The sequence below is a fragment of the Tyto alba genome, unplaced genomic scaffold, assembly GCF_018691265.1.
Source record: "Tyto alba isolate M040663 unplaced genomic scaffold, T.alba_DEE_v4.0 Super-Scaffold_1000006, whole genome shotgun sequence".
NCBI classification, from domain to species: Eukaryota; Metazoa; Chordata; class Aves; order Strigiformes; family Tytonidae; genus Tyto; species Tyto alba.
In genome coordinates this window covers 32,712,161-32,739,686 of record NW_024881272.1, presented here as the reverse complement: position 1 = coordinate 32,739,686, position 27,526 = coordinate 32,712,161, and the positions used below count along the sequence as shown (strand labels likewise).

General features: G+C 39.9%; 1 protein-coding gene across 2 annotated transcripts; it reads right to left on the bottom strand.

The window, feature by feature from the left end:
• Positions 1 to 24: 24 nt before the first annotated feature.
• On the bottom strand, positions 25 to 27,435 carry ATG4C (autophagy related 4C cysteine peptidase). 2 transcript variants are annotated; one of them, XM_042807815.1, is made up of 11 exons: positions 27,182 to 27,435; positions 23,552 to 23,682; positions 22,162 to 22,245; positions 21,424 to 21,657; positions 17,957 to 18,287; positions 15,961 to 16,031; positions 14,357 to 14,493; positions 10,646 to 10,724; positions 9,907 to 9,983; positions 5,540 to 5,659; positions 25 to 1,316 (listed from the first exon to the last, which is right to left on the bottom strand). In XM_042807815.1, exons 2-11 carry the CDS (start codon positions 23,625 to 23,627, stop codon positions 1,146 to 1,148), a joined length of 1,380 nt encoding a protein of 459 aa, XP_042663749.1. In that variant the 5' UTR covers positions 23,628 to 23,682; positions 27,182 to 27,435; the 3' UTR covers positions 25 to 1,145. The 2 variants fall into 2 exon arrangements, with proteins under 2 accessions (XP_042663749.1, XP_042663756.1); XM_042807822.1 differs by lacking the exon at positions 27,182 to 27,435 and adding an exon at positions 27,030 to 27,163.
• Between the last annotated feature and the right edge of the window lie 91 nt (positions 27,436 to 27,526).

Below are 27,526 nucleotides of genomic sequence, written 5' to 3'. Positions count from 1 at the left end.
ATATTAATATAAAAGGCACATGTGTTTACTGTTTTCACACCTTTTTTATTTTCCAAGCAGTGTTAATACATATTTTAAATATTGCATTTACTTTGTTAAAACATGAAACTATTTATGTACATTTGTTTGCAATCTGAGAACGCACACCATCAAGTAATCATTTGTACAGTAATAACATGTATCAAAAAAAAAAAAAAAAAAAAAAAAATCACAGCCCAGAATTTTTAACATCCACTCCCCCCTTTGCTTTGATTTAAAAGCTGCACTAACAGGAGAGAAGCCTCAACATTATAGTAGCTGAAACAGGAAACAAACACCGCTCTCTTCTAATAATTGTCTTTAGCTGATTTGATTGGTTGCAGTTAATATTAATAGTATAACCTTTAAAAATTGTGGGGAAAGGTGATACTTTATCTTCACTCCTCATATTAAGGCTCCAAAGCAAGCTTAATGAGACACCATTATAAAATCATACTGCTAAATAGTATCTTAACTCACAATTCAGCCTATATAATTATATCAGTATTGCAACTGACAATTACTACTGATATATCAAACTTACCTTTCTTACACTGTGCTGCTCAGGATGTGTGTCACGATTACAGCATGAACTATTATTTGGGCTTATGCAGCAAGACAGATGCGAGTTCTACCCTAACCAGATGAATACAGAACTCAAATTTTGCTTACAAACAGGAATAACATGGTCTCAAGACCTATGGATACACGTCCGCGACACAAACCCCACACGCCCCCGGCAGCCTCTGCTCAGGACCTGCCCTGGCCTGACACGACATGAGGGTCACCAGTTCGGCTTTAGGGACTGGCCAAGCTTTTTAAGAGGGCAAGGCCAGGACGTAGGCACATTTCAGCATCCCTGGCTCTGAATAACACCTTCATCTTCACTAGCACAACGTGACATTAAACACATCCGACTAGTAGTGAACAAAAATAATTGGTAAGTACATTTATAAATGACATTTTAAAGACTATTAACATACAAAACATAAGAATCTTTATGAAAATAGACCAATTTCAGCGCAAGCTTGCCTTTTGGGGGAAGGAGGACACATATTTTATTTTTTATTTTTTAAAAGGCAAGTGTTCTTCTGCACAGCTGCCAATAATCTTGTGTAAAATGTCCCTTAAAGCAAGACAAACTCCTCTGTACTAAATCTTTTCAATCTTTTCTTTTCATCCTCAGAGAAAAGGTCATTTTCTTCATGGAGTGGACTGGAAGCAAAGTCATAGTCTCTAGAATGACCCTTTACAAAAGTAAACAAGGGATATTTCTCCTTAGATGAAGATTTCAGCATCTACAATGTAAAACACATACCAGATAAAGCGTTAATTTAAAATGAAGAAATACAGTAAGTAGTGATATTTATCTGATGATGACTGCAAAATAAAAAATGCATTTTTCATTTTTACAAAAGCATTGCACAATCTAAACATTCCCGCCTCTGGTTAAACAAACATTTACTTCCATTTCTTCTTCAGGTAGCTGCTGACTTTATGCCTAACCCTGCATCTCATTCCATACCGATCACTCCTATGTGCTGTTTGTTCTGGTGCAGCTGGAGCTCTTGTAGGAAGATAAAAAACTCTACAAAACAGTTAATGGCCTCCTCAAGCACAGGTATGAATTCTGCGGCAACTAAGCATCTCATTTTTACTGTAGAATCAGCATGTACAATAATCAATGTTTTTATTAAACACATACACCTATGTAAATAAGCCAATCAAAAGCACATGGCTAAAACCAGGTTGACTACAGTCACAGGCTGTGATATCTAGATGCCAAAAATCTACATTTATAAATAAGAAAACTGAGCATCTAGAAAGCGGGTGGTAGGGAATGATAAATACTAAAACAGATCAGCACAATACCTTTAAAGGCAGATAAAAATCTGCATTTCGGGCTGTTTTAGACACTTACTTGTTCACTGATTATTTTTTTTTCAAAAATTTCTTTATTTCTTACCTGCTTTGAAAAAACAGCACACTGATGCAGTGACATGCAGAACTACAGTAACTACAGGTATACACTGTGCGGAACTAAAATCACTAAACATAATTTCATGAGAAGAATTAATCTAAAACAGTAAAAAACCTAAATAGATCTTTTAACTGTAAGAACTATTTTAAGAGGCAGTGAGGGGCTGAGGGTAGTGTTAAAAAAAAAAAAAAAAAAATCCCACTCAATAAAATCCTTGATTTTTACTGTGGTCTGAAATTTTCCACTTTATTCTTGTCTACTGTAATTGCATTTGGCTATTGTAATGTGAAACCTGGGTAAAAAGAGCAAGGAGATAGACGAGACATGCACAGAGTAATAAGCAAAAGCGAAAGAAGAGTAACAAACCAGCATTAGAAAGAAAAAAAGTTTGTAAGATGTACAAATGCTTTGCTTTTTGAGAAGACTCGCTAACTGGACACAAACCCTTTCGTCTCTAGGGGCCGAATACAAGCTGGCTTAGTAGAAACAGGAATTGATAGCCACCGGGGGCTGTCTGCTGGTCTGGGACGGGGACGGGCGGACTCAGGCCAGCTCCGATTTGCAAGTTTGCAACAGGAAACTCATCCCGATAGCGCACCTCGGGGAACGCGGCGAGCAACCGACCGTCGCAGGGCAGAAACACACCCCCAGCTCCACCGCTGCTGTGCTCAACCTTCCCTGCCAGGTCCTCTCGACAGGTACGCGTAACGCCTCTCTCGGTGTGCTGAGGGAGGTGATTAAACTAAATACAGGACAGGAGCTGGCCAGACAGGCCAAGGCCTAAACAAGAGTCAAGTGGAACTTGGTTAAGGTCACCGTAATTACTGTCAAGCTACATGTCACTCAGCAATCACAGATCTGAAACTCTAAAGAACTTACAAGTTCTTTAGATACCACTGTGATGATTTCTATGGAGCAGTTTATCGATAAACTTCAATATTTTTCAGTATTTCGGTGTTCTGAATACTGATGACTGACCGCCACTGTTGTCACTGCAACAACTAATTCTTTGTGCTGAACTGCATCCAAATTCAACACTCCATCAGCCCAGCTCTTCAGAGGACTTTTAATTTCTGCTAAGAACCTGGGCCACAAACAGGCAAATGCTGTTGTAGCCCAATTGAATTATTTATTTGCTGTCATGAGTTTTGACAGGGAAACGATTTTCACTGCATTAGCAGAAAGACCAGCCTGCTACCAGTTAAGTAACAACGCAAAGCAGCGGCAGAGGCTGTGGCCAGGCAGGAGCAGAGCAGTCCCACGAGCTGTGCAAGGCCAGAGCTCCTCACCGACCTCCCGGGCGGCGCTGGGAAGCCAGACAGAGCTGCTGAGCCTGCTCCGTCCTTGTGCTGGAAGTGCAAGAGTGAAGTAAGACTACAGCCAGTCAGTACATTCACCCTTCCAAAGTCTGGATGTGTTTCCAGGTCTCCTTAATCTAGCAGCTATTTAATTCCAGGTATTATTAAACTACTTAACAAGAGCTGCCTAACTAGCAGGTACAGAAAGAAAGGGTAACCTGAACGGGGTCTGGACGGGGTTTCAGCAATCGCTCCATTTGGGCCCTTAATTTCAATGCCCTAATTTCTCTATCACTGAATATATGGCTCATAAGGTTTATCTTCAAGTAGTAAAAACTAAATCTTTTCTCCCATCTCTTATTGCCCAGAAAAGCAGCAAGAACCTGAATTTTTCAGTCTAGCTTACCCAGGGCGCACTGGGAGTACGCTGTGCTTTATGGTTCAGGAGTTACCGCACTCCAGCTGCAAACAGAGGGAAAGGTAACGAAAGAGCAGGAAAAAACAAAGGATGCAAAAGAAAGATTGAAAGATCACAGAACATTTCTCATGTTGTATCTGGACCCAAACTTTCCTCTATTTTCAAAACTACTGTGCCAGAAATATATTTATATAAAATACGGTCACTAATATTAAAGAACTTTTCTCCAAAATACCAGGATAATAGCTCTAAGATTTAGATCAGCCATGACTGCTTTCATAACACATGTTCGGAAAAAGAAACTTACTTAATCCCAAACCTGAAATAAAAGAAGGAAAAATGAGAAAGAGAACTTACAGTGCAACTGATTTTGTGATTGGATTTTTTTTCTTTAACACATTATTATAGTCTTTCTTCTACATCATAGAACAGGAAAACATGGAAGAACAGAAACTTCACTATTTAAACTGTCCATATATCCATTGCTTAGGAACTTTTTCTTTAAATCTATTTTTTACCTCTCTGTGTAAGAATCAAAGAATCAACTTCAGCATCAATCAATATCTGCTAAAGACTACATACAGTACGAAGTTTAAAAATGCTTTTTTGGCGATAACGCTAATACCACTTAACAGGACATTCAAAATGCTGCACAAACATTAATTCTTTGCACTGCTGTGATAACTGATGTGGACAGAATACTGTGACCATCCTCTACTGACGCTGCATCCTTTCATAGACTATTTTTTAAAATCACAAAACAGTTATTTGCTACCGCAGCTAATGCAACATATTAATAATGCTTCATTTCATATACTCAGTCGTGGAAGACAAAAAAAAGTCCGTTACATTTGGACCTAAATGAACCTATACCAGTGCTTTTAAAGAGGAAGGACAGGATCAGTCAGGTTTGCTGGGCGACACCCGCTCCCCAGACTTCAGAACATTGTTACCGAATCATAAACGCACTTACAGGCCATCAGAAAAAGCACTCAGGCTACCGAGCAGCAATACGCACTTCAGGCTTGCGCAACGCTCCTGTTCACCAGTGCGGCCCTTGGGGGGGCTGCCCACCCACCGCCGTCCCTGCCCGGGGCCTACGGGGGGGGGCTGGGGGCCACGGGGGCATGGTGTGACGGGGCATGGCAGGGCTGGCAGCCACGGGGCTGGTGGCCACGGGGGCATGGCGGGGCTGGCAGCCACGGGGCTGGAGGCCACGGGGGCACGGCGGGGCTGGCGACCACGGGGGCACGGCGGGGCTGGCGACCACGGGGGCACGGCGGGGCTGGGCATGGCAGGGCTGGCAGCCACGGGGCTGGTGGCCACGGGGGCATGGCGGGGCTAGCAGCCACAGGGCTGGTGGCCACAGGGGCACAGCGGGGCTGGCGGCCACAGGGCTGGTGGCCACGGGGGCACGGCGGGGCTGGCGGCCACGGGGGCACGGCGGGGCTGGCGGCCACAGGGCTGGTGGCCACGGCGGGGCTGGCGGCCACGGGGCTGGTGGCCACAAGGGCACAGCGGGGCTGGGCACGGCTGGGCTGGCTGCCGCAGCCACATTCCCACCTCACGAGTGCCACCTCGTGGGGCCGCCAGCCCACTCCGCCACAGACCGCCCCCGACAACGCAGCCCAGGTTTTACCCAGCGGTAAAATCGGACGAAATGAAAAATAAGCTAGATTTCGCATGATTATAAAAGCGGCAATAAATATCAAGAAAAGAATGATGTCTACTTAGCAGAGCGAAGCTGATTCTCTCCCCTTATCCGTACGCAGCACACACACACCGTTCTGGCTGAGGAATCAATCTGCTAACTCCGACACCCACCTTCGTTATTTCTTCAGAAGCCTTCTCAAAGTCCTGCACAGTTCTACAATAAAATCCGATTGTGCAGCTCGGATCCATTTTTTTGAATGACATCTTTTTCGGAGAAGGACAGTGGAATGACTGCAAGTTTCAAGATTAAAAAACATGAAATACATGGTTAAGGTTGAGAACGGCACAGACCAATGCATTTACTTTTCTTCCACCAACAGCTTTAACATACAATCCCCTGTATCACTTGAATTAAAACCCAGAACAGACTTTTGAAATTATTTCTTCCAACCCCCCCCAAATGTTCAAGTAATTTCACTCTTCTCCACATGTATAAAACCTGCCGTTTATGCTGTATTCACCAAACTTGCACACAACACCATGTTAGTTTGAAATCTGTCAAAGGTCTGCCGCTCCGAGCAGTACTTTATGAATATTCCCAAGGCAGAGCAGGTGAATGCTCTTCTGCAAATTGAATTTGTAACAGCTTTTGCACTATCTTACAATTACTGCTTTACTACCACCGCCCATTGCCCCTTTCCCTCCCCCAGCCTCTATAAAAGAGACATAATGGAATAAACCAACCTCATGCATTTTCCTTTAGTAAATGAAATGGGTTAAAAACCCCACAAAACCCACAAAAGCAAAACCGTATTACAATAATCCACAAGTAGGAAAAAACCAAACAACACGCCCTGCTTTATAAAGGTTTTTGTCCTAACGTGAAATCTCTTTTCATGACAGATGATGCTCTGACAGTGCTGTGAACTGATACCAGCAGCAGCCATGCTGTAAGAAAAACCCAAACAAATACAGAAACCCCTTCCCCACACTCCTCATGCACAGTTTATGAGAGAAAATGCAAGTATATGCTATCTACTCTGATTCTGTGTTTATTTATTACAGGAACTGTCATTTTGGTGAAGCTCATTGTCCAATAACTGGAATTATTTCATCACCACTGGCTGTCTCTCAACGGTAAGTCCTCTTTATGCTGCTCCTAACGCAGGACTACCCCGTCATCCTACCTCTGTTAAACCCCCAGCAGTCCTGCTGCAGCTGCTCAGTAACAAATGCTACCGCACCACGGCTGCACCACACCGTGACAGAGATATCACTGTACTAACACACAGATTTTGGTTTTCATGAACTTGCCCCAGTGATCAATATTCTCCAGTGAGTATCCTGTGCTCTTTCCTTCCACGTTTACGTGTGAGCTGTGCTGGCACAGGACCAGGACACCTTCCTAACACAGCAGTAACACCAGGACACAGCAACGCAGGAGATTTCTTACCAACACCACTGGGTTTCCTCTATAAAGGAAAACTAACAACTGTTACAGTCTAATTTGACGATAGCAACAGCAACCCCTGACAGCTAACATCAAGCAGTTTATACACTAGAAATCCATTTTATCTTTTTTTTTTTGCCAATCAGAAAAGTCAATCTACAGAAGACAACAGCACTAGTTACCTGAGCGTATCTGTCAGTGTAATAGTTTTACATATTGAAGTATATTGTTCTTTACCTGTGATTAGAAACATGAGAGGTATTTCTATTAAACCTCTGCTAAAAAAATAGAAGCAAAGATGAGAAGTGCTATTTCTACAAGATTGATTTTAGTCACTGTTTTTTCTCCTAATTCTGTTCAAATTTTGTATGCATAAATTGTATTTTGAATATTTACTCCTGAATCATCAAATACATAAATCAAACCCTGCCTTACATATTTCAGCAACAACACTGTAACTACAGTTGTGCTGTGCTGTTCAGGGCAGTAGTCTTAATGCTACACAAATCACTGTACAACAAAGAGAAGTGGGTAGGCTTTTTTTTTTTTTTTTTTCTTCTTCACTCCTCCAAACAAATGGATTCTGGAAGCCAATACAGAGTGGATTGATTTCCAACTTATTCTGGACAATTTGTCAATTTTGAAAATACTCCCTACAGATAAATCTAACAAGGAACTATCCACACTAAGAAAGCAATTTCTGTTTACTTTTGACATTTCTGGACAAAGATATAATACTATTAAACGCACTAAGCATTAAATTGCAATATATTTTCCGTCTGCAGAAAAGCATTAGGATGCGATCAAGCCAAGCTGGCAGCTTGCGTACCTTCAAAATACATTTTAAAGCCTTATTATTATTTGAAAATTTGTATTAATGCCAGTCTGCAGCACAATCTGAAGGATTAGTCATGGGAACAGAAACCAAATAGATGTGTATTTTTTGTAGCTTGGCCACTGAGCTATGAAGTGACCTTAAGGAAGTCACTTCAGCTCTGCTTCTTTGTGCTCTTCCCATCTTTTGTCTGGCTTACCCAATTAAATGTAAAATCTTCAGAGAAGGAACTGCATTTTACTACAGTTATTAGCATAAAGGGGCAAGGATCGTCGTTATAATCTCTGGCTGCTGCCACAATACAAACAGCTAGAGCTGGGACTCACCAACTCTGCTTCCAAATAGCTCAACGAGGTAAATCTAAAGGCATCTCTAAAAATAATGGAAGTTTCTGTCTAGGATATTTTCCGATACATTTTGCTGCTATGTTCCTTTTTTACATTCAGAACCTTCTAATTTTCTACAGAATTTTATACTCCTATATTATATGTCACACTAATTAAAGCATCTTGTTGAGCATAAATACTGAAAAATATGTAGCGTTTGCTTTAGGTTGGCCTTAGGATTTTACATTAGCCCCAAGTCCTTTGAGATATATATATATTATATATATATATTTGTACTTTTCCTAAATACTGTTTGATGGTATTTTGATTAAGGTACTGTGATCAACTTCAGCATATGTTAACAGATCTTTCTTGTTAGGGTAACAATAGAGAGGACCATTGCAGTTCACTCCACTGTTCACTGCTATACAAAACTGAAGCCATCAGGATACAGAACTTCATTACACACCACTTGACTTACATTCAAAGTGTAAACAATCACTTTCAGATCACCTACTTGGTTCCTCAGGTGTGAGTTTGAGTTGCACTTCACTGTTTACAGGACTGTACTGCAAACCTTTAACAATTCCACATTAAGCAGCTAGTATTTTAGAGGTGGTGGAGATTAATACATATTCCTCTTCCTTATTTAAATGCAGTATGTTGTTTCTGAAGCTGCATTTCCACATTTAGGAGGACTTAACTTCACAGAACACAGTGGCATGAGGAACCACTACTCATAACCAACTCTGTTCTAGAGCAGTTGATGCCGTCCCTAAGCAGTGGATGCACCCAGGGACTGTTTCTATACTGAGTGAAGAGCTGCTCCAAGGAGGCTGGAAATTCATGTGGAAGTTGGACCCAAGATCAAGAAGAGTTTGTATGGATGGCACCAAGTACTTCTACTGTGAGTACCATGGCCATTGAACACTTACTTCTGCAACTGATAAATGTTTTCTCATGGTGCTTGTAAATCGAGTCCTTTATTAACCTCCTTCAGCTCTATTTTCAGTGCAAGTTATTTGACAAGAGGTTAAAGAAAAGGGAAAACACTATTGTTAAAAAAACAAGCATGATTTTTAAGACCTAGGCGTAGCCTGAAAAGACTGTCTTTACATCTAGACGAACCCAGAAAGTCATGGCCTAGCAAGGGGACAGGGGGGAAAAAAAGAACAAATGCAGCACTTACACTATCAGACCTGTCAGCTTCTTGGAAACTACTGTTCAATAAAAATAGCTTGATTAAAATTAATAATAAAACTCGTTAAAAGAAATGGTTCAGAAGCCTTGAGTAAAATTCATCTAGTCAACCACAAACCTCCCCGATAAGCCTCAAAAATTTCCACTTGTATGAATCTTAAAAAGTGACCTGCAAAGTGGTTAGGAGCAAAAATTAAATTTAAAATTATAACCACCTACTGCAGTATAGAAATATTCTGAATTCCTGGAAAAAGCAGCAGCAGATAAACCTAATAGGAACTCTGGTTCCAAACTGACAACAGACTCCTACTATTGAATACTACAGTAATTCTCTCCATGATGTTGATTGCAAATTGAATTTAAAATAAAGTAAAATTGACCAAAAAGACAAACTAACAAAACCAAATCCAAATAAGTCAGGCTTAAGATCTCCAAATATTGTCTATTTTCTCTGATGGAAAATTACTTAACTGGTCATCTATTACTGAGGTTTTCCGATCATTAAAAAGAAACAGATGAAGATTAATGAAGTAAAAATTAAAACCCCATCTTGAGTTTTTAACCTCTGGTCATTTTTGTTGATTATAGGCCTATAAAGAAGGGTAGAACTTTGATAAATAACACGTAACTGTAAAACCATAAAGATGCAGCTAGCTAGAACATCTCTAAATAATTAGTGTTTGATTCATACGGGAAGAAAACAGTGCCAGGTCTATATCCATACTACCTCAAGAGGGAAATCCTTTATGCTGACATCTACAAAAGATTGGCAGTAATGAGGATCCATGTAAATCAAACTGTCATCTACAAGGACAAAACAGAAGACAAGTAATTCAAAAAACACCTTATTATTACACTGCTTACAATCCAATTTCTATGCAGAACAGCTGAAAAAAAAGCCAGCAAGTAACTGCTTGCCAGGCTGATATTCATTGACTGAAGCATAGGTTTTTGCAGGACAGATTAACTTTTGCATAATCAAATATGCTTGTATAAGCAGAATTTTTATAAAGTGATGAGACTGTCATTTAATTTTTGGTGATAAAATTACTTTTACAAACACACAATTATATTCTGGAGTTTGCATATGAAAAATGTATTGTGCTACTTCATCCTGACAGGAAGAATATATTGCTTGTCATTTAAGCATCAACTAACACCACTTAAACTAGTAAAAGGTAAATACGTAAATAAGAACTGCCAGATAGTAACAGCCAACGCTCCTGAAGTTTTGTGAAACAGATAAATTATGCCTTGTTTATGCAACAACTGAAATTAAATGTACATTTTACAGAATCCAATTACTCTATGGGGTAAATGACAAATGACTGGACTTGGGTAGATATGATGAATTAATAAGGTACTCATTTTGCTGTTTTAATCATCCTATTTCCCACTGGTTCGATATTAACTTCCTAACTCTTAAAGAAAAATACTGAAGAGACATAACATATTAGAACACTAACCTTGAAATCCAGCAAAGTAATATGACTGCTTGGGTTTGCCACCAATAATACCAACACAATACTCAAGGCTTAAAATTCCCTACAACAAAAACATTAAATAATTAGGACAGTGTTAAACAGAGTAAGTGTTAAACTGAATTAAAATTTTTGCTCTTTCTTTACTGTCTTTAGGCAAACAGCTTTTTTTTATTTTTATTTAAAGACTGACTTCATGATTTTCTGGGGCTTGACTCAATTTTTAGAAGTTTACAACTGACCAAAGTGCAAGCACACCACCAGATATTCCAGAGAAAGTCTTCCCTTTTCATGGGATGCCCGTATGTTGAGAGAACGGGCAGTATCATTTTTGAGGAGGAGACAAAACATGATGTCATACAAGTTGAGCACAGGTTGCTTAGTCAAAAGCTATCCGAGTATTCAGATTTACAGAGTTCATATACATTTACATTCTGTGGTCCTGGGGGCTCTCCTCTTTTTGCATTCAAATGTCTAGAGTATGAACTCTTACATCATAGGGAGAAATGCCAGTTGAAGCAAGAATAATTACAAGATACAGCTCTAAAACCAACAGCCCAAAATCAGGGAGGAGAGAGAGACACACAACAGACAAGCCCCATAAATCTTACGGGATGTTGACTGTGAAGGTAGAGGAATCAGAGCCACCAGTATGTAGCAACTTTGAGAAAGAAACATTACAAATACACCTAATGGGATTTGAAGAGGGACACAGGGTGAAATACAGAAATCATTTGGGTCTGGAGGGGTATAGAAAGAAATACACTCCTCCAGCCAGGGCAAAGCTAGGAGCCACAAAGAACAGAAGGAGTTAGGGAACTACAACACATAGGTGGGCTACAGACACACCACTGCTGCCAGCACATTTCTGTTCATTCAGGTTGAAGAGGTGGGTTCTGTAATCCACGTGTCTGTGCTAGCACACAAACCTAGCAGACATATTACATAATAAAATGCTGATTTTCTGGATATACCTCCTAGTGCTGGGGAGGAGGGTCTACCTGTATACACGCAATTTTGCCAAGGTAAGCCCACTGCAGTAGTTTGACTGAAATTCCTGTCGCTCACAAGCTCTGGATGCAGTCACAGACAACGGACACCAATGAAATCACCCTTGAGCATCGCTCTGTTAAAAGAAGTACCTAGCAAAGGAATGGAAGAAGGTATGGAGGACTTTCCTCCCTCTCCCTTCAACATATTTCTACTCTTCTCACTTTCATGAGGTTCTGTTTCTTAGCAGGGCTCATTAGGATTTTTGTGAATATTCAGTCTTGGCTTAACACAGTTCTCCATTAGTTATCCCACCAACTCCAGTGGGAGCTGAATTTTGCCAACCAGAGCACTTTGGAAAGCTGAGCCCAACTGTTCTAATGAAACTGAAGCCCAAGACCATTAAATACTCTGAAAACTGAACATCCTTTAAACGTCCATAAATCAGAGCAGTTTTCCTGTGGCACTAGACAAGAGTTGGGTCCGAAGACTTGGACGCTGGCCCAAACTGGGACAGCAATCCAGAAGACTATGAGCTGAGCTACAGTGAAATCTCCATTATCTGGCAGTCATATCTATATCCTCTCCTCTAAGAGATCAATGATTAAAAGTATAACTGTTACATTATCATTGTGCAAGTAGGGAAAATTTCTCTCAACAAAATTATTGATATTTCATGTACTAATAAGACCAAAGCTTCTTGAGATAAAACTTTCTCTGCTTAGACAATGATAAAGTAATATAATAACAAAAACTATTGTATTCCTCACCTGAGATGCTAACAAAGTCAACTTCAGCATGATTTATATGTGTTAAAAGAAAGTGCTGCTTATATGAAAAATGAATTAGAAGGCTTTTTTAGAAAATGCTCCTGGACGAGCATTACAGAACATTTAGACAGACCAGAGGCAAAGGCTGAAAAAGCTAAGCAGGACTTATCTTCTGCCAGTGACTCAGAAAGGGAGCAAAGCTACTTAGAGTAATGAATAACTGTTTAATCTATGGGAATTTTCTTGTAAAAGTGAATTATAAAAAATTTATCAATTTTCATCCATAAATATAAAACCCTTTGTAAAAATCACCTCTTGTACTACATTCTAAACTCTGCATTTTTAACTTAAATCTAGACCCCAAGAAATTTAGTTGCTTCTTGTGAACAGTCAAGACAGAGATTGGAGTGACTAATATATGCAATCGAAAGCCCTCTTATCACAGTCTCCATTATAACAGGCTGCAAAAGGCAGCACCAGGCTTGGTAAATGAGCAGCAGAAATCATGCCGGTCAAGCCAGTTGTACCCGGCAAGCGGAGAGAACGTGACTGTGCTGTGAAACCCAGTGCCACGCAAATGGATTTTACTGTGGCAAAAGAGTGGTTTTGAGAGCTAAATTGAGAAAGCCTCTGCAGGGTAAAACCAGCCATAGATATCCATCAGTCATAAAAGCCAGTATTAAAGAACTAGAGTCACTTTTCTTTCGCTGAGAAAAACCTTATGGAAGTTGCAGAAGCAACTGTGTGTTAGCTTACAACGAAGGCACCGTGTGTTTTCCTGGACCTGACTGATTCAAAGGCTTTTTTGCAGTCAGCACTGAAAGTAAAGTCAGGTTGCTCTAGATCACGTCTGAGACCACAGGCTTATGTTAGCTGTGTCACAATTAATCCAAAAATAATGAAAACTTCCAAAACCAACTGTCTGAAAAAACAAGGAAAAGAATCGGGAAAGAAAAACAATTTAACAGTTCATCACAAATAAAAGGCTTCATCACTCTGTCTCCCTATGCCATTAAAAAGCAAGTTTTCCTAAAATTTTACAGATAAGAGACAGTCACCCCCCTCCCCAAAAAGATGCTACAGACTCTCAGATTTTGTTCATGCTACTACATTGTGGTATCTTAAAAATTAAAACAAGAATTTAAAGTTGAATAAACAGCAGCATGAAAAATGATAAAGCAGCGGGGCTGAGAACAGTCTCTTTCCTAAGAGAAGTAATTCTTGCACTCAAGAGGTAAGATTAGAGGCCATCTTCAGATGCTAGCACTATATGCAGAACCTCTGCTAAAAAAAAAAAAAAGAGGACAGCATACACCTCCCTCTCCTCTGCTTCCTCCTTTTCATCTTTCTTCCAGTTTGTTTTCATTTGTGGTGACTGCTTGCTATTCCTGCATCACTGTCCTTAGAAACATTCATCCTTATGTCCAGATAGTGAAAACACACTTGAAGTAGTGACTAAAAATACCAAAAAATTTCTATCCCCTCTCTTAAGGGGAAGGAAAAGACAAAGGAAAATGGGAAAGACAGAGAAGCAACAACATTAAACCATTTGACATTTAAGAAAAGAAGAAAGAGAATAAGGAATTTGGTATATTTGTATTTTTAAATGCTGACTGATACTTAATATAGCACAACTCTAATAGCATATGTAACTAAATTACCATTTGTAATTTGAGCTACTGCATTAATATCTTTTTAGGTAGCTACTTTAGGAGTAGGACAGTTATCACTGCTTTACCAAGGGACATCATGTGCTCTCTGCAATTATGTCTGATCTTGTAATAGGGAAATTTAAAATCTGTAAAGTCAAACTTTACAACCTTCAACTGTAAAATCACCACCACACATTTAATAGGTAGAAGATTACCATCATGAAGTCGCTTTTCATATCACCTAGTGCTACTATTTGAAAAATGATTGAACTCTCATTTCATACCTTTACAAACTCTAAGTAGTCCATGTTTGTTCTCTCTCCACCAAGTCTCACAGGAACTAATATAATTACAGCTTTTGTGTCTGCTTTTCCAGAATCCATAAAAGAACACTGTCTGTCAATAACATCTGAACTGTAGACTGAAAGGAGACACATGGAAATATTCACATTTAAAATATAACTGCTAGCTTTTACAAAGCCACACCTACAACATATCATTTAGTTTGACAAATTAAAACTGCAGTCCTTCAAAACCTTACTGTCCTCCTGAAATATAACTCCTGAGTGACTCTGATGAAAAACAGTGTTATGCCTCCTTATTTTCAGCAATATTTTGTAGAATGGTAATCTGCTGCTGCTGAGGTAAGATACATTGCTAAGGAAATGCAAAAGGAGTAGGCTAGGAGAAAGCCAATAAATATTTATTCATTTCATATAAGCTTCTTCTAGGAGTAATCTAAAATTTGAAAGCCTACATCTAGCAAACATCTACATGTTAAAGGAAAAAAGACAATAATTGATTTTAATAAATACTCAAGTTCACTGTCCAAAGTTAACAGTCATTCAAAATGAGTGAAAAAACTTGATGTAGTATTATTGGTCATTACCTCCAAACTAAGAGAGATGCTAAAATCATCACCAGAACAAAGAAGTAAAAAATTAATAGAATTTTAGGTTTCCACTGTCATTCTAAGTCAGATCAAACTGGTTTGTAGTGTATGATTAAACAGTGTCTCTTTAAAACCAGTCTGATTGATTACCCAGGGATGTCAGTCTCATCTGTCCTATCTCAAGATCAGTTATGACATAACTAAAATTTCTGGCAGCTAAACCTGGCTACTGAAGGAATACATTGTGCTTAGATTTGAAAGACCATAGTCATTAGTGTAAAGTTTCACTGTATGTTTAGTTTATCTTGTCATCATTTTCTGCTCCTGAACATCCAGAGCTTGAAACTTCTCTGCCTGTTATTGATTATTTAAAATGCCATGCTGGAGTAGAAGAAAGGTTACCACTGACTCGGGTTCACTATCCTGCTCACATCTTTGAACTCCAAGCGAAATGAATTCTTACTAGTCTAAGAGACTGGTGCAATGCTTTTTTCCCACTAGAAAAATGGGTAAAAGAGAATCCTGTGATGCAAAAGACAAATATAACTAACAAGTGTAACTGAACTGAAGTGTTTTTCAGTTGTCCGCTTGGTTTTGGGGGGTTATTTTTAGTAAGATATGGAAGTTCTTATTAGCTTATTGCTAAAACAACATTGACGCAAGTACAAAACAGATTATTAACTGATTTAAATCCAAAATAAAAAGTTACAACAGGCAGATTGTAAGAAAAGATCATCTTGCTGGATTTGGAATTCCACTGTAAGATACCACACAAGCAATGTACAAAGCTTTCAAGTCATGATGTCTGATTCTCAAAGAGAACAAACATCTGCATATATCAAGAACCTCTTTGTCTACATAATCTCAATTTTGTGGATCCATTTTTGAGTGTTGTTTTTTTTTTTCTCCCTTTAGAGCTCTATTTTTAAGTGCTTACCGAAAGGCATAAAAAGTATCTAAAATGTTTGCAAAAGTCTATATAATCACAACATTTACCTGTACAATCCTGAGCAACATAGACTGTTACTCCTTGTAGCTCAGGGTCTCTTGCTTCTTCAACAGCTTTTCTAAGTACAAACACAAAACTATTTAACTCATCTCTGATTTTAAAGAAATTAACAGTAAATAAACATAAGTTATTTCATTTTTAGAAACAGGGTCGTTTTAATTGTTTGTTGTTGTTTTTTTTTGTTTGTTTTGGAGAGGGTTTTTTTGCTTTTTTAAATTCAAGACACCTTCCATTCCTGATAAACACAGATCGGGGGGTGGGAAGTTTTCTGTTTGTTTTTAAACACTGGATACCAAGATCCAGTGTATATGGCAACATGTTTTTCCCAAGCAAAGAAGACAATGTCTGGCTATTTAGAACAAACAATGAAAACCACAAAAAAAAAAAAGCCCAAAGAAGTACATTAATGTACAATGAAATTCATATTCACTACCTAATTTCTTTCTGTTTATAACAATCTTCTGTCATGTATTGGGATAGTAAAGGCTGTATTTGCTGATAAAAAAATTATTTTCAACTTGATAGATCTCTTTAGTTGAGCTCAGTTCATGTAACTAGCCATAGATTAGCACCTCATGTCTATGGAAACAAAGGCTAGCACATAGAAAGCTGTAAGGCTTCACCAAAACTTTCAAAAATATAATTGCAATATTAGGCTGTCCTCAAAAGAGTAAGAGTAATGGACCTAAAAACTGAAAAGAAAATACATGTCGACCATCTGAGGCATGATCGTCAATCAAGGACAGCATTTGTAAAGAAATTAAACTGTTCAAAATAGAAGATTAGCTTTTGACTTCAATACACACTTGCATTAAATGGTCACCGTCCCTTTATTTCACAATATATTTTGAGGAATCTTGTAATACAGCTGTTCTCAAGTTATGAGAGAGCTATGTGTTGTTAGCACTGCTGTAAGAGAGAAAGGAGATCTAGGAAAGGAAACCTTTGCTGCGTTGGAAATCACAGGTGGGTTTGTGTCGAATGTAAGTCTGGACCAAATCCCCCCCACTCCCATTAGGTAAACAGGCTACTGCAATTTAAAGCAAGCAAAAAGAAGTCTGACAGGTTCTATCATCAGAAGAAAACACAAATAACACTAACCTCTCACATCACTCTATGCATCTGCATGTATGCACACATATACAGCTGATTGTTTCAGTACAGGTTCACTTAAGATTAATATACTTTATACTAAATATCAAATTCTTCTATTCACATATAGATAAACGTATGAACTTTGGCTTCTGCTTCTTAAATAACTTATTAGTGATTCAGTTTACAGGTAAACTGGAATCCACTAAGAACATAAGCATACAGGTCTATTAAAAAAACAAACCAAAAATCTGTAATGTTAAAAAATGGCATACAAAGGCACATAGTATGGAAAAATTTGACTTTCGACTTTTTTTTTTAACCACACTGAATGTCACAGACCCTTTACTTTTACTGTGATATAATTATAATATTAATAGTCCCATACATTTACAGTTTCACAAGAATTTGATGTGTGCAAAGAAATGCTGAAAACATCAATTTTAGCTCTGACATTTCATTACACTATCAGTACATTACAGCCCCCAGGTTACAGTATAAAAAAAAAAAAAAATCTATAATGTTATGCATGTTCCAAGGTTGAAAGAGTGGTTAGTTTTTAGAACATTTCATTAAATGCAGCTCTACTTAAAAACCTAGGTTTGGGAAAGATACTTGGGACTTCTACTGCCCAAAGTACAAGAAAACAGGAACGTTGTTTTTTCCTGAAATAAGATTGAACAAAAGCTCAGAGTTCAGTTCCTTCACCTACTGCTATTTCCCTTCCTGCCTCTGAAAAATCTCTAGAATTGCTACCAGCCTGGACATTTTACAAAGCCAATAACGAACAGTTAGATGCTCAGTTAAGCTGAAGTAATCTCACGGCACTTTGAAATGCTTCTCCTGTAACGTGTAAGGCATGGTAACAACAAAGAGTAAAGGTATTTTTACCTTAAAATGTGTGCAACAACTGCAGGCCCATACCAATCTCCAGCAATTTTTCCAGACTTCTTTCCGTATTCTATTAGCTGATGTAAGCCAAAAGCTGCCAGTGGACAGTCGCCAAACCAAGAAATTATTTTTCTATGATAAACTTCATTTCTGATTTCATTGTCATCGCAGTTTCTCTTTAGTGTTCCCTGATGATGATTTGACAGGATCTTGGGTTCTCTCTCTGCTGTAAGCGATGCTTCGAATGATGCTGTCAGCTTTTTCACTGTATGGGCTGTCCATGATTCAGAATCTGAATTGTCAATGTCCAACGCATCTGGCCAGATCCAGGCTGCAGCAAGAAATGTGAAGGTGCAGATTAGGCTTAATATTAACTTTTTGGTGTAATTCGCAAAGCATATCCCTTTCTCTCCCACATTCCTTAAACTAATAGTATGAACTTTACATACTGAGATACAAATGTCAGTGTTAAAATTTAAACCAAGAATTTGAGTGAAGTATGATTTGCTTTGATTTTCTGCTGAATGATAGGTGAAACAAAATACTACTAACAGTACATTTGTTAGCAATTTATGCTATCTGAGATAGAGGTCAGGCTCCATGATCCCAGCCAGTTAAATACACAAGATATACCTGATTACAAGGCACAGGTTAGAACTATCTTACATACTAAAAACATGAAAGCTAGCTATTCATTACCATCTAAAAAGTTTTATCCATGTCAAACAAGAAGTTTCAAAAGCTGTTTCTAATTCTTCTGGTTTGTCAGCTATTAAAAAAAAAAAAACAAACAAACAAAGAAAAAGGCAAACCTGAGGAATTATTAATGTAAAAACAAACACTTCTTCCTGGCAAAATGTCAGAGCAGATCACCAGAAAAAGACAAGATTTCTTTATTCACTCAATATGTGAATTCTTTACCTAAATTATAAAACAAATGTGTCTAAATGTTATTCAGCACAGTATCTACAGCCTGCACGTCTAACTAAAGGTTCCCCTAGCAATGCATCCTTCACACAGCGTTCCCCTTCAGCATCACAGCGGCTCAGCATTATCTCTCTCCCATCTAGAGAAAGGCAAAGCTGCCCTTGTCAGATGACTGCAAGTCTCTCCCACAAGTTCAAACATCGACTTGCAACGCAGAGCATGTGAGGAAACCTCCGAAACACAGTGAACAAACACTGTTAGATCAGAACATCTCCTGGAGGTCTGCAGTGAACGTCTCAGGAGGCACGGGAAGGCAGGAACAAACCCTATGGGCGAGGGGCTTTTGCTCAGCGAGCCGGATCTGCGGGAGCTCCGGGAGGTTCAGGAAACTGCCAGTGAGCAAGAACTGCAGCCCTCCTCGTAATTCTTACTGAAGTGTCCATGTAAAAGTCTTCGAGAAACAAAGAGGAAGCACAGAGGCAAGTATATTTTAATTCTAAAATCTAACTCAGGGCTCCAGGAATGTCACAAGTATTTCTGGTAATGGCCATAATCCAAGTCACCCACTCTTACTGTCGGGTAACAACCACCCCGCATCAGTGCCCCTTACCACAAGCAGCACCCCTCTGTGAAACCTCGTGCTCATTTTTCATCACAGGCCCAGGCAGATGCGTGTGTAAGCTCAACATAACAACATCACAGGCCTTGCTGCTCCTGTACTGTGAGCTTCAAATTTAAGTCTGTGTCTTAAGCACAGGCATTTCAAAGTAAAACTTACCAGTACCTTAATATTTTAAATAAAAACTCATTTACAACATCATTCAGCAATATCTGGAACATTCCACATAGCAGTAGAAGTCTAAGTATTCCACCTAGTAACTGCAGTCAAGTTTTGCTTTGTAACAGAAACAATACCATTAACCTATAATGAAAACATCTCTGGGAAAAGAGTAAACAGCGATGAAAAACTTCATGTAAACACTTAAATATGTTTCAGAAGCTACCCAGACCTCATAAAAAGCTTTTCAAAAGATAATTCACCAGCTGTCAGAAGACTCAGTGATGAGAAAAGTAGTCCAGAAAGGCCATACATACTTCGTTTTTCTATGCATTTGGATTGCCACAGAAACACTAGCACTCTGGAATCACCAAATCACTTTCCAAATTAGGGTGCATGGGGGACAGTGCATGGAATTCTTTGTAACCGTGGATTTCAATGATATAAACCTGGGGCTTTTTTGTTTGCAGTTACTTCAGAATGAGCCATTGCGCATTCCTACTCACAGGTGGTCTTCTGATCAATTCTTATTTTTTTAAAAATGTATGGATAACGGAAGGTATATTTAAGGGATTTACGTTCTCAGCAGAAGTATTTTCATACGTTTTGATATTTGCAGTCAGTTGAAAGGGATACTGAATGTTTTATGACTTAAATATCTACAGCAAAAGGAACATTCAGGAAGCCAATCTGACAGTTTGGTCATGACACTGCCAAGAAAGACGACTTTGTGATGCAGCTGGTTTGGGATTATGTTCACAGCTTACATCATATTTGCACAGTAAGTACAAACTATTATCAAAACAGGCTTTCACAACTATCTTCTACTAGAGTATTCCTGTGATCCAACAAATGGCTGAGTAAACAATACACTGTATTCTCTCTAACATGCCTGGGCGGCTTCAGGCCCATGGCTTGGGTCATTTTGAGAACAAGCAGTGGTGACAGAAGACACGACCGATTGTTTGAAAGGGCCAATGTGGTAGATTATAAAAGGGATTGAGAAGAGGATGGAAAGAAAAGGTGGTTAACTATGAGAACCAAAAATACCTCTACGCAGGACGTGGCTCAGCTTGGAAGAACGGGAAGGACATGCACGCTTAGCCTGTGAAAGCGGAAAGTGTTCCGAGTCTCCTAAAGCTGCTTCTTTCAAACAGCTGTGACAGAGTATTTTGAGATAGACAATGATAAGGAAAAAAGCGAAGTTCCTCTGTAAGTACATGGGGGGAAGGGAGGAAATGAAATGGTGAAAATTTCAACACAAAGAATGATGTATCGAAGTGAGATTAGAATCCTTCTATTAACTCAATATATTAATACTAGAAGAAATTGAATAATGTACAACTTAAACTGATAAAAGAACATCACTTTTGCCATAGCCCACAGCTATGGGTTGTGGAACTCATTTCCATATCTTGAGTTCAAGAAATGAGCAAGGTTCAGAGAACTGGACACCTGCATGGATAACAACAATACCCAGGTATGGGATCACAAATTTATGTGGTATTTAACTTCACAGCTAGCTTCTGTGGAGCTTCCAGTATCTTCCTTTGACAGACTTTGGCACTCCCTTTTTCAGAAAGGGAAGAGTAGGACAGCTAGATCACTGCTCTGCTGCAATCTAACAATTCCAATTGTGATGAGGAGTCCAGAAACAAAACCTGCCTGCACTTTAGATCTGGGCTACATAAAGACCATCACACTCCCTCCAGCATGCCCGTGCTTATCACGCTGAATACAGAGATCTTCTCTTGTAACTTACCTCTACCAAGAAAATGAAGCACAAGACCTTGAGCCAGCAGCATTTGACCCGTTCTCAGTGTGCAACCCCAACCACAATCTGTTGTTAATGCAGAGCCCTTTAACTGAGGAAATTCCTCTCGGTAAGTCAGCCATATTCTAGAAATAAAATCTTTACGAAACTCCTCAACATTTCCTGAAATCTCTGTGTTGATTTTATCAAAATTGGAGCTGTCTGTAGAGAGATCACCAGATTCTGTAAGGCAAAGCACAATTTAATTTGTAAGTTGGTGTGGCACTTCTGTTATTAGAAGGAAAATAAAAACCACACAACTATTCTATTAGAAAAAACAGGGCAAACTTACAAAAAGTAACAATCACTTCAAATACAAGAAAGGAAAATCAGAAGGCAAACATAACAAAAATGTGCCAGCTGGGAGGGGAGGGAAGTGATGCAGCCAACTTTACTGTGGCAATGGAATTATTGACTTGCAAGTAAGCAACTGCTTAATTCACCTAAATGTAAACGGTCAAATAGAGATTCTTAGAAACCTACATACTGGAAAATGGTAACAAAGGTGTTGGCGTAGTGACTCTTTGTACAGATGGTGTTGGACATTTAAATGAGTATTTTCTAAGCTTTTCATATTTACATTTTGCTTTCAGTAATTGTTTGTGACGGTCTTTCTAGAAGATTAAAAATATATCCACAGAGCTCCTGCCGAATAAGACTGGAATGAGTTAAGTGCTATGTACATACCATCAGTTTTGAAGTGGTAACATTTTCCCAGCAGGAAGACCGGAGAGTTTCTACTGAAGTAAGTTTTTGTTTTCAACACCCAGCCTAAAATAGACACAAAACAAATGCAAATTTGTGACTGAAGTATTCCAAAAAGGAATTGCTAATAGCATCTGGTTAAGCCAAAGATAACCCTTGAAAGAGAAATAGAGAGAAAATGCACTGAAATTGGATTTTGTTTTAATAACAAAAAGTTTAATAGTTCTACAAAACACAGATGAGAGTTCTGGTTTAAAAGTAACGATGTTACCCACATATGAGTGTTTGTTGATACAATGGTACTACTGTGCAAAAATTATTGGAATACAGAAATGCTAAAACTGAGCTTAAGTTGCTTTGTCACTATTGTGAATTCATTACTGCATAGTTTGATTCTGTAAGGTTTCCAACTCCTGTATAATAACATACAATAAGCTTCACATATGACCAGTGAAAAATGCATGAAGGCTACTGCTTTTCCCATAGGATTAAGTAAAAATATTTCATCAAAAAAAATAAATTGCAGCTTTCAGACACAAAAGGGGTAGTATAATATGCTGTACAAATTCAAAGGGCCAGAATTCATTTTTTAGGTTCTGACAGTGTCCCCAGACGGTAGCTTTTTCACTTAAGTCTAAATCCTACGGTCTTTCATATCCTAAATCCACAGAGCTTCTTGAACTTTTCCTATCACATACAGGGTGAATTACTACTATTCCCCTTTAGCCATGTGGTAGCCTTAACGGAAGCAGAAGAAAAGCACCTTTTCATCTTGCCAGGCATCTCTTAAGGCTCTGTTATAAGAATTAACAAAATTTATCAGAAATCTGGTGGTAAATCAGAGCAACCTCAGTCTTAGAAGGAAAGAAGAAAAATTAAAGTTATGGACAGATCAGTAAAGGGCACAATTTAAAATGTGGTTGCTTATAAACAAATTACCAATGTTTAACTGTGGAAAAGTATGTTACTCAAGCATGTGAAGTACATTCTTCAGAGGAGCTTGTATTTCACACACCATCCTATTTTATCCAGAAAAGTACATATAAAAATATCTTTGCACAGATGATTCCATGTTATTCCTGTTTAAAAGTCTATGCCAATCTAGTTTCATTTATGTAATGTCTTTACTGTTTTCAAAACAGCTAATTTAAAAAGAAATTATGCAAACGTGTTTGAAAAATGAAAAGCTGAAGAAGTTTGTTTACTCAGGTTGTTTATAGTATCAAAGTAAAAATGGTTTCCAGGTCCATATTGCATTTTTATTATTATGAATATTACTTAAGTTTCCGAATCACAATCCCATTCATGTTAACAAGAAACATTCCCTTCATTTCAATGGAGACAGGATCTTACCATACACTGTTTCACTTACTGTATTTCATGTTGTGCCATGCAGACATAAACTTTGATTTTATCTTTTCTACTTCATCTGTCCCTGTGGCCTCCATATTCAAATTCTAGAGAAAAAGCCATCGCTGTCTTGTAAGACGTTAAATTCTGCTACTGTAAAAACAAAAATATAAACATATCCATGAGCACCGAGAACACGGGGTATAGTATCACCACCAGCCCACTTAGGTACTTAAGCCTAACATGACCAGAAACAGTAATAAACTTGCAGAATCCTCCACTACCAGGGACTGAGAAGCAATCACATGTTCCATGAATAAGTAATAAAATAATTTCATTCCAAATATACACCAATAAAATTACTACACAAAGCTAAATAAAATATAATGTTATCCAACAGCTCTCTATTGCACAACAAACTGATCTAGAGCATTTAACCTGCACTGGCATACTCATTCTAACTGGCAGTGAAATGAAGAGCTACGATGCATTTCACTAAATAGAATCGATGCTATTCTTTTCTGCTGAATAGAATACAATAAGCACTTTTTTTTCCCACATCAGGAGTTCTGAGCACCAATAAGCAAATCTTGGTTTTAAAAACAGCAGTAGCTTCAGATTTCTAATCAAGAATTTTCTAAGCCAAAGTTTACAGGCATTGGAGGAATTGAAAGACGAAGTGCAAGATGTTTTGCTGTGCGTGTGCAATGCAGAACACGTGCAGTAACAGTGACATAATTTTGTACAGAATTAACTTGCTAGATGGGTAACATCAAAAGATGACTAGAATGCTGCTATAAAATCTGTGCTTTACTTTACATCTTTTCTAATTATCGCTTGTAGTGCAAAAAAACCTCTCTTCTGATTTGTGTTATCTACAGTAGATCAGCCCTATAACGAGAGTGGTACAATGGTGGTAAAAACCACTACAGTGAAGGCTAATTTTGTAAAAACTGCTCATAAATTTTCCAAGGGGGGGTGGGAGGGAACGTACTTTTACTGACTCTTTCTGAACTGCAAGACAAGACGGATTTCACCTTAAAAACAATCTAAACCAGTAATAATACAGGAAGAATATATACTACCTTTATCGCCGTTTCGAAGAAATCTGAGAAAATGGGACAGAACCCCCTTTGTAGTCCACCTCCACCATTTGTAACAGGAAGTTAGCAATTAATTGTGCTTCCTTCACTGCATGTATTCTGTCTATGGTTCACTTTAAAATAGCTGATACAGGAGATTTCCTTGATGATGTTTGGTAGCCCAAAGCCTTGCATAGATAGCTGAAAAATCAAGAGCTCCTGCTTCAACAGGAGCTCTTATGGGACATCAAAAGTAGATGAGCAGTGGTACATCACTGCAACCTTCACTGAATTTTTAGCTAAGCTCTGATAACATCAGATGATGACATGAACAGAAGTAAACTCTCTCATTTGATTAATGAACTTGGACCAGGAGCATATACCATCACTGATGCTATACGTATCCTCAACAGAATCTAGAACTATATTTACCTCTCCATGTGTTGTTTTCCATTGAATTGGGATCAAAAGCAGGATGAAGACTAAACTGTGTTGCTTCTCTCCACTGGGAGCATATTTTAAGTAAAACCTAACCACTAATAGTGTAATTGAAGAGAGTGTGAAGATGTTGGGGTGCTGATATCTTCAGAGCCCGAGGGTACTCCCAAGATGTACTGTTTCTGGGCTCAGAACGTAGGGCAAGGAAAGCAGCAGCCTGCTACCCAAGCCATCCCCAGCATGTTTTTCTGCTATTCCATTGTATTGTTTTATAAAAGTCTGTCAACAGCTTTTTGATGGAACAAGAGGCAATGCAAACTCACAAACATGCAGGACGACTGACTTTTTTTTGCCAGTGAAAATAACAAATGGGCACAACCCTATTGTGATTAGCCTTGTGTTAAGCTGGGGTTTTGTAAGGGAAGAGAAAGACAATTTAAGGTTGAATTTCCTGCCTTTTTTTTCCTCCTTTTTCCTTAGGAAAAACAAGGAAAGACTGACTATATCACTGATTCTAGATGGCAAAGCTGGCAAGATGAACTTCTTCAGGAGGTGTGTTTGGTCCAGCCTGTCCTCGCATGATCAATAAGCGACAGTCATTTATGCAGAGGCCACTGATTGCCTTAAAAGCCAATACCTATAAAAGCTCCCTCTGGCTGAAATTAGAAATGAAACAAACTCTACTGTTCCGAAAGGGCCTGAAGGAAAAATTACTGAAATGAGAAAGAAGCTCATTTTCCTTTAAAAGACAGTGCTCATCGCAGCACATTTTTCTTTCATCCAGTTACACTTCTTCCCTAGCATTATGCTAAAGATGTGAAAGTACTTCTAAGAAGAATGCGAATACAAAACAGGCACATTTATTCCACTGGAAAAACGCCAGCTCTTCCCATCAATGTAAGAAGGTATCAGTAATTGTTCCACTGAAATTAATGGAACAGCATCAGGAGAAGGTCACAGGGAATACAGATTCAAGCCCAACGGGCACAATGCAACCCCCATTATTAAATCAAAAACTAATGGTTTTATACTGAAGTTGCCTCATTTAAGAAGTTATCTAGACTGTACATAACCAGGAAGATGTTATTTCAGAGTGGCAGGACACACCTCTTAACGAAAAACAAAGTCCTGTCCTCTCAGAGCCCCCATTACCCAGTCTCTGAGGGGGGATGGTTGCAGTGAGGTGGCTTTTGTTAACAGTGACAAAAAAAAACCCTCCCTAACAACAGAATTTGTTTTCACTAACAACAGAAAAGCAAACTAACCTGCCGATGCAACTATAGCGAAAGGCATAAAGTCTAAATGTGACTATCTTTATTAATTTAAGCATGAAGACCCCCTTCGCTTTTTTTCCGCCTGAAAAGAAAATGAACTAGCAGCGATGACAGTCAGCAAAACCCACACAGAAGTCCCCGACAGAGAATAATGCCGAGAAGTCATTTTTAAGGAGTTACCCCTTCCCAGCTGTAAGCATATTTTGTGAAGGGCAGGTGAAGAAAAACAGCTTTAAAAAAAAAAATTCTGTAGCCAAGACCTAACATTTTACCCATCCGGGATTTAAAGCCAAGCAAGAGCTGTTCGCAGAGAAGCCGCCTCTCTAGTCGCTGGTTACTACTCCGGCTCTCCACAGCCGGGGAGGGCAGGTCTTTGTATCCTCCCCGTGACTCCCGTGGGCTTTTGTCAGCAGGCGGCCGGGGGGTGCGGGGACCCCGAGCCGCCCTGCCGGGGGGACGCGAAGGCGGCCCCGGTGACTCCCGACCCGCTCCCCCCCGGGACGGGGCTGGGGGGCCGCGGAGGAGCCCCGAACGCGCTCCTCAGCCTGCGAAACGCGCACAGAACCAGCGCAGCCCCCGGGCCCGGGCCGCCCCCCGCGGGTACCGCCCGGCAGCGGTCGCCTCTTCGCCGCCACCGCTGAGGCGTTTCAGCGCTCCCCCCGCCCCGCGCCCCTCCGCCGGCCGCCACCGGCGCAAAGCCGCTCACCCCTCACGGAGCCGCGGCCGGGCGGTTAACGCTTCCCCGCTCCCGCCATCGCCGTGGCCCTCCGCGGCCGCCGTAAAAAGGGGCGGAGGAGCCGTTCGCCCCGCCACCCGCCCCGCCGCTCGCAGCCGGAATGCGGGGCGGGCGTCGCTTACCCGGGGAGCTCCGTGGCGCAGCCGGCCGGGGAGCGGCCTCCCCGGGGCTTCAGCCGTGAGGGAACGGCACGGAACTACAGCTCCCGGCAGGCGCTGCGGCGGGAGAGAGCGGGGCCCGGCGGCGGGCCCGCGCGGGGCATGCTGGGAGCTGTAGTCCGGCGGGAGGGCGGGTGGTTGGCGGCCGCTGCCTGTGGAGGAGGGAGGAAGGCGCGCAGCGGGCTGAGGGGGAGGCTGAGGAGGAGGAGGGAAGGCGGAGGAGGAAGGCTGCCTCGGGCGGGCTGGGCTGTGGCTGGAGACGAGCCCCCGGAAAGGCGGGCGCTGGGCGGGAGGCTTTGCGCGGGAAGT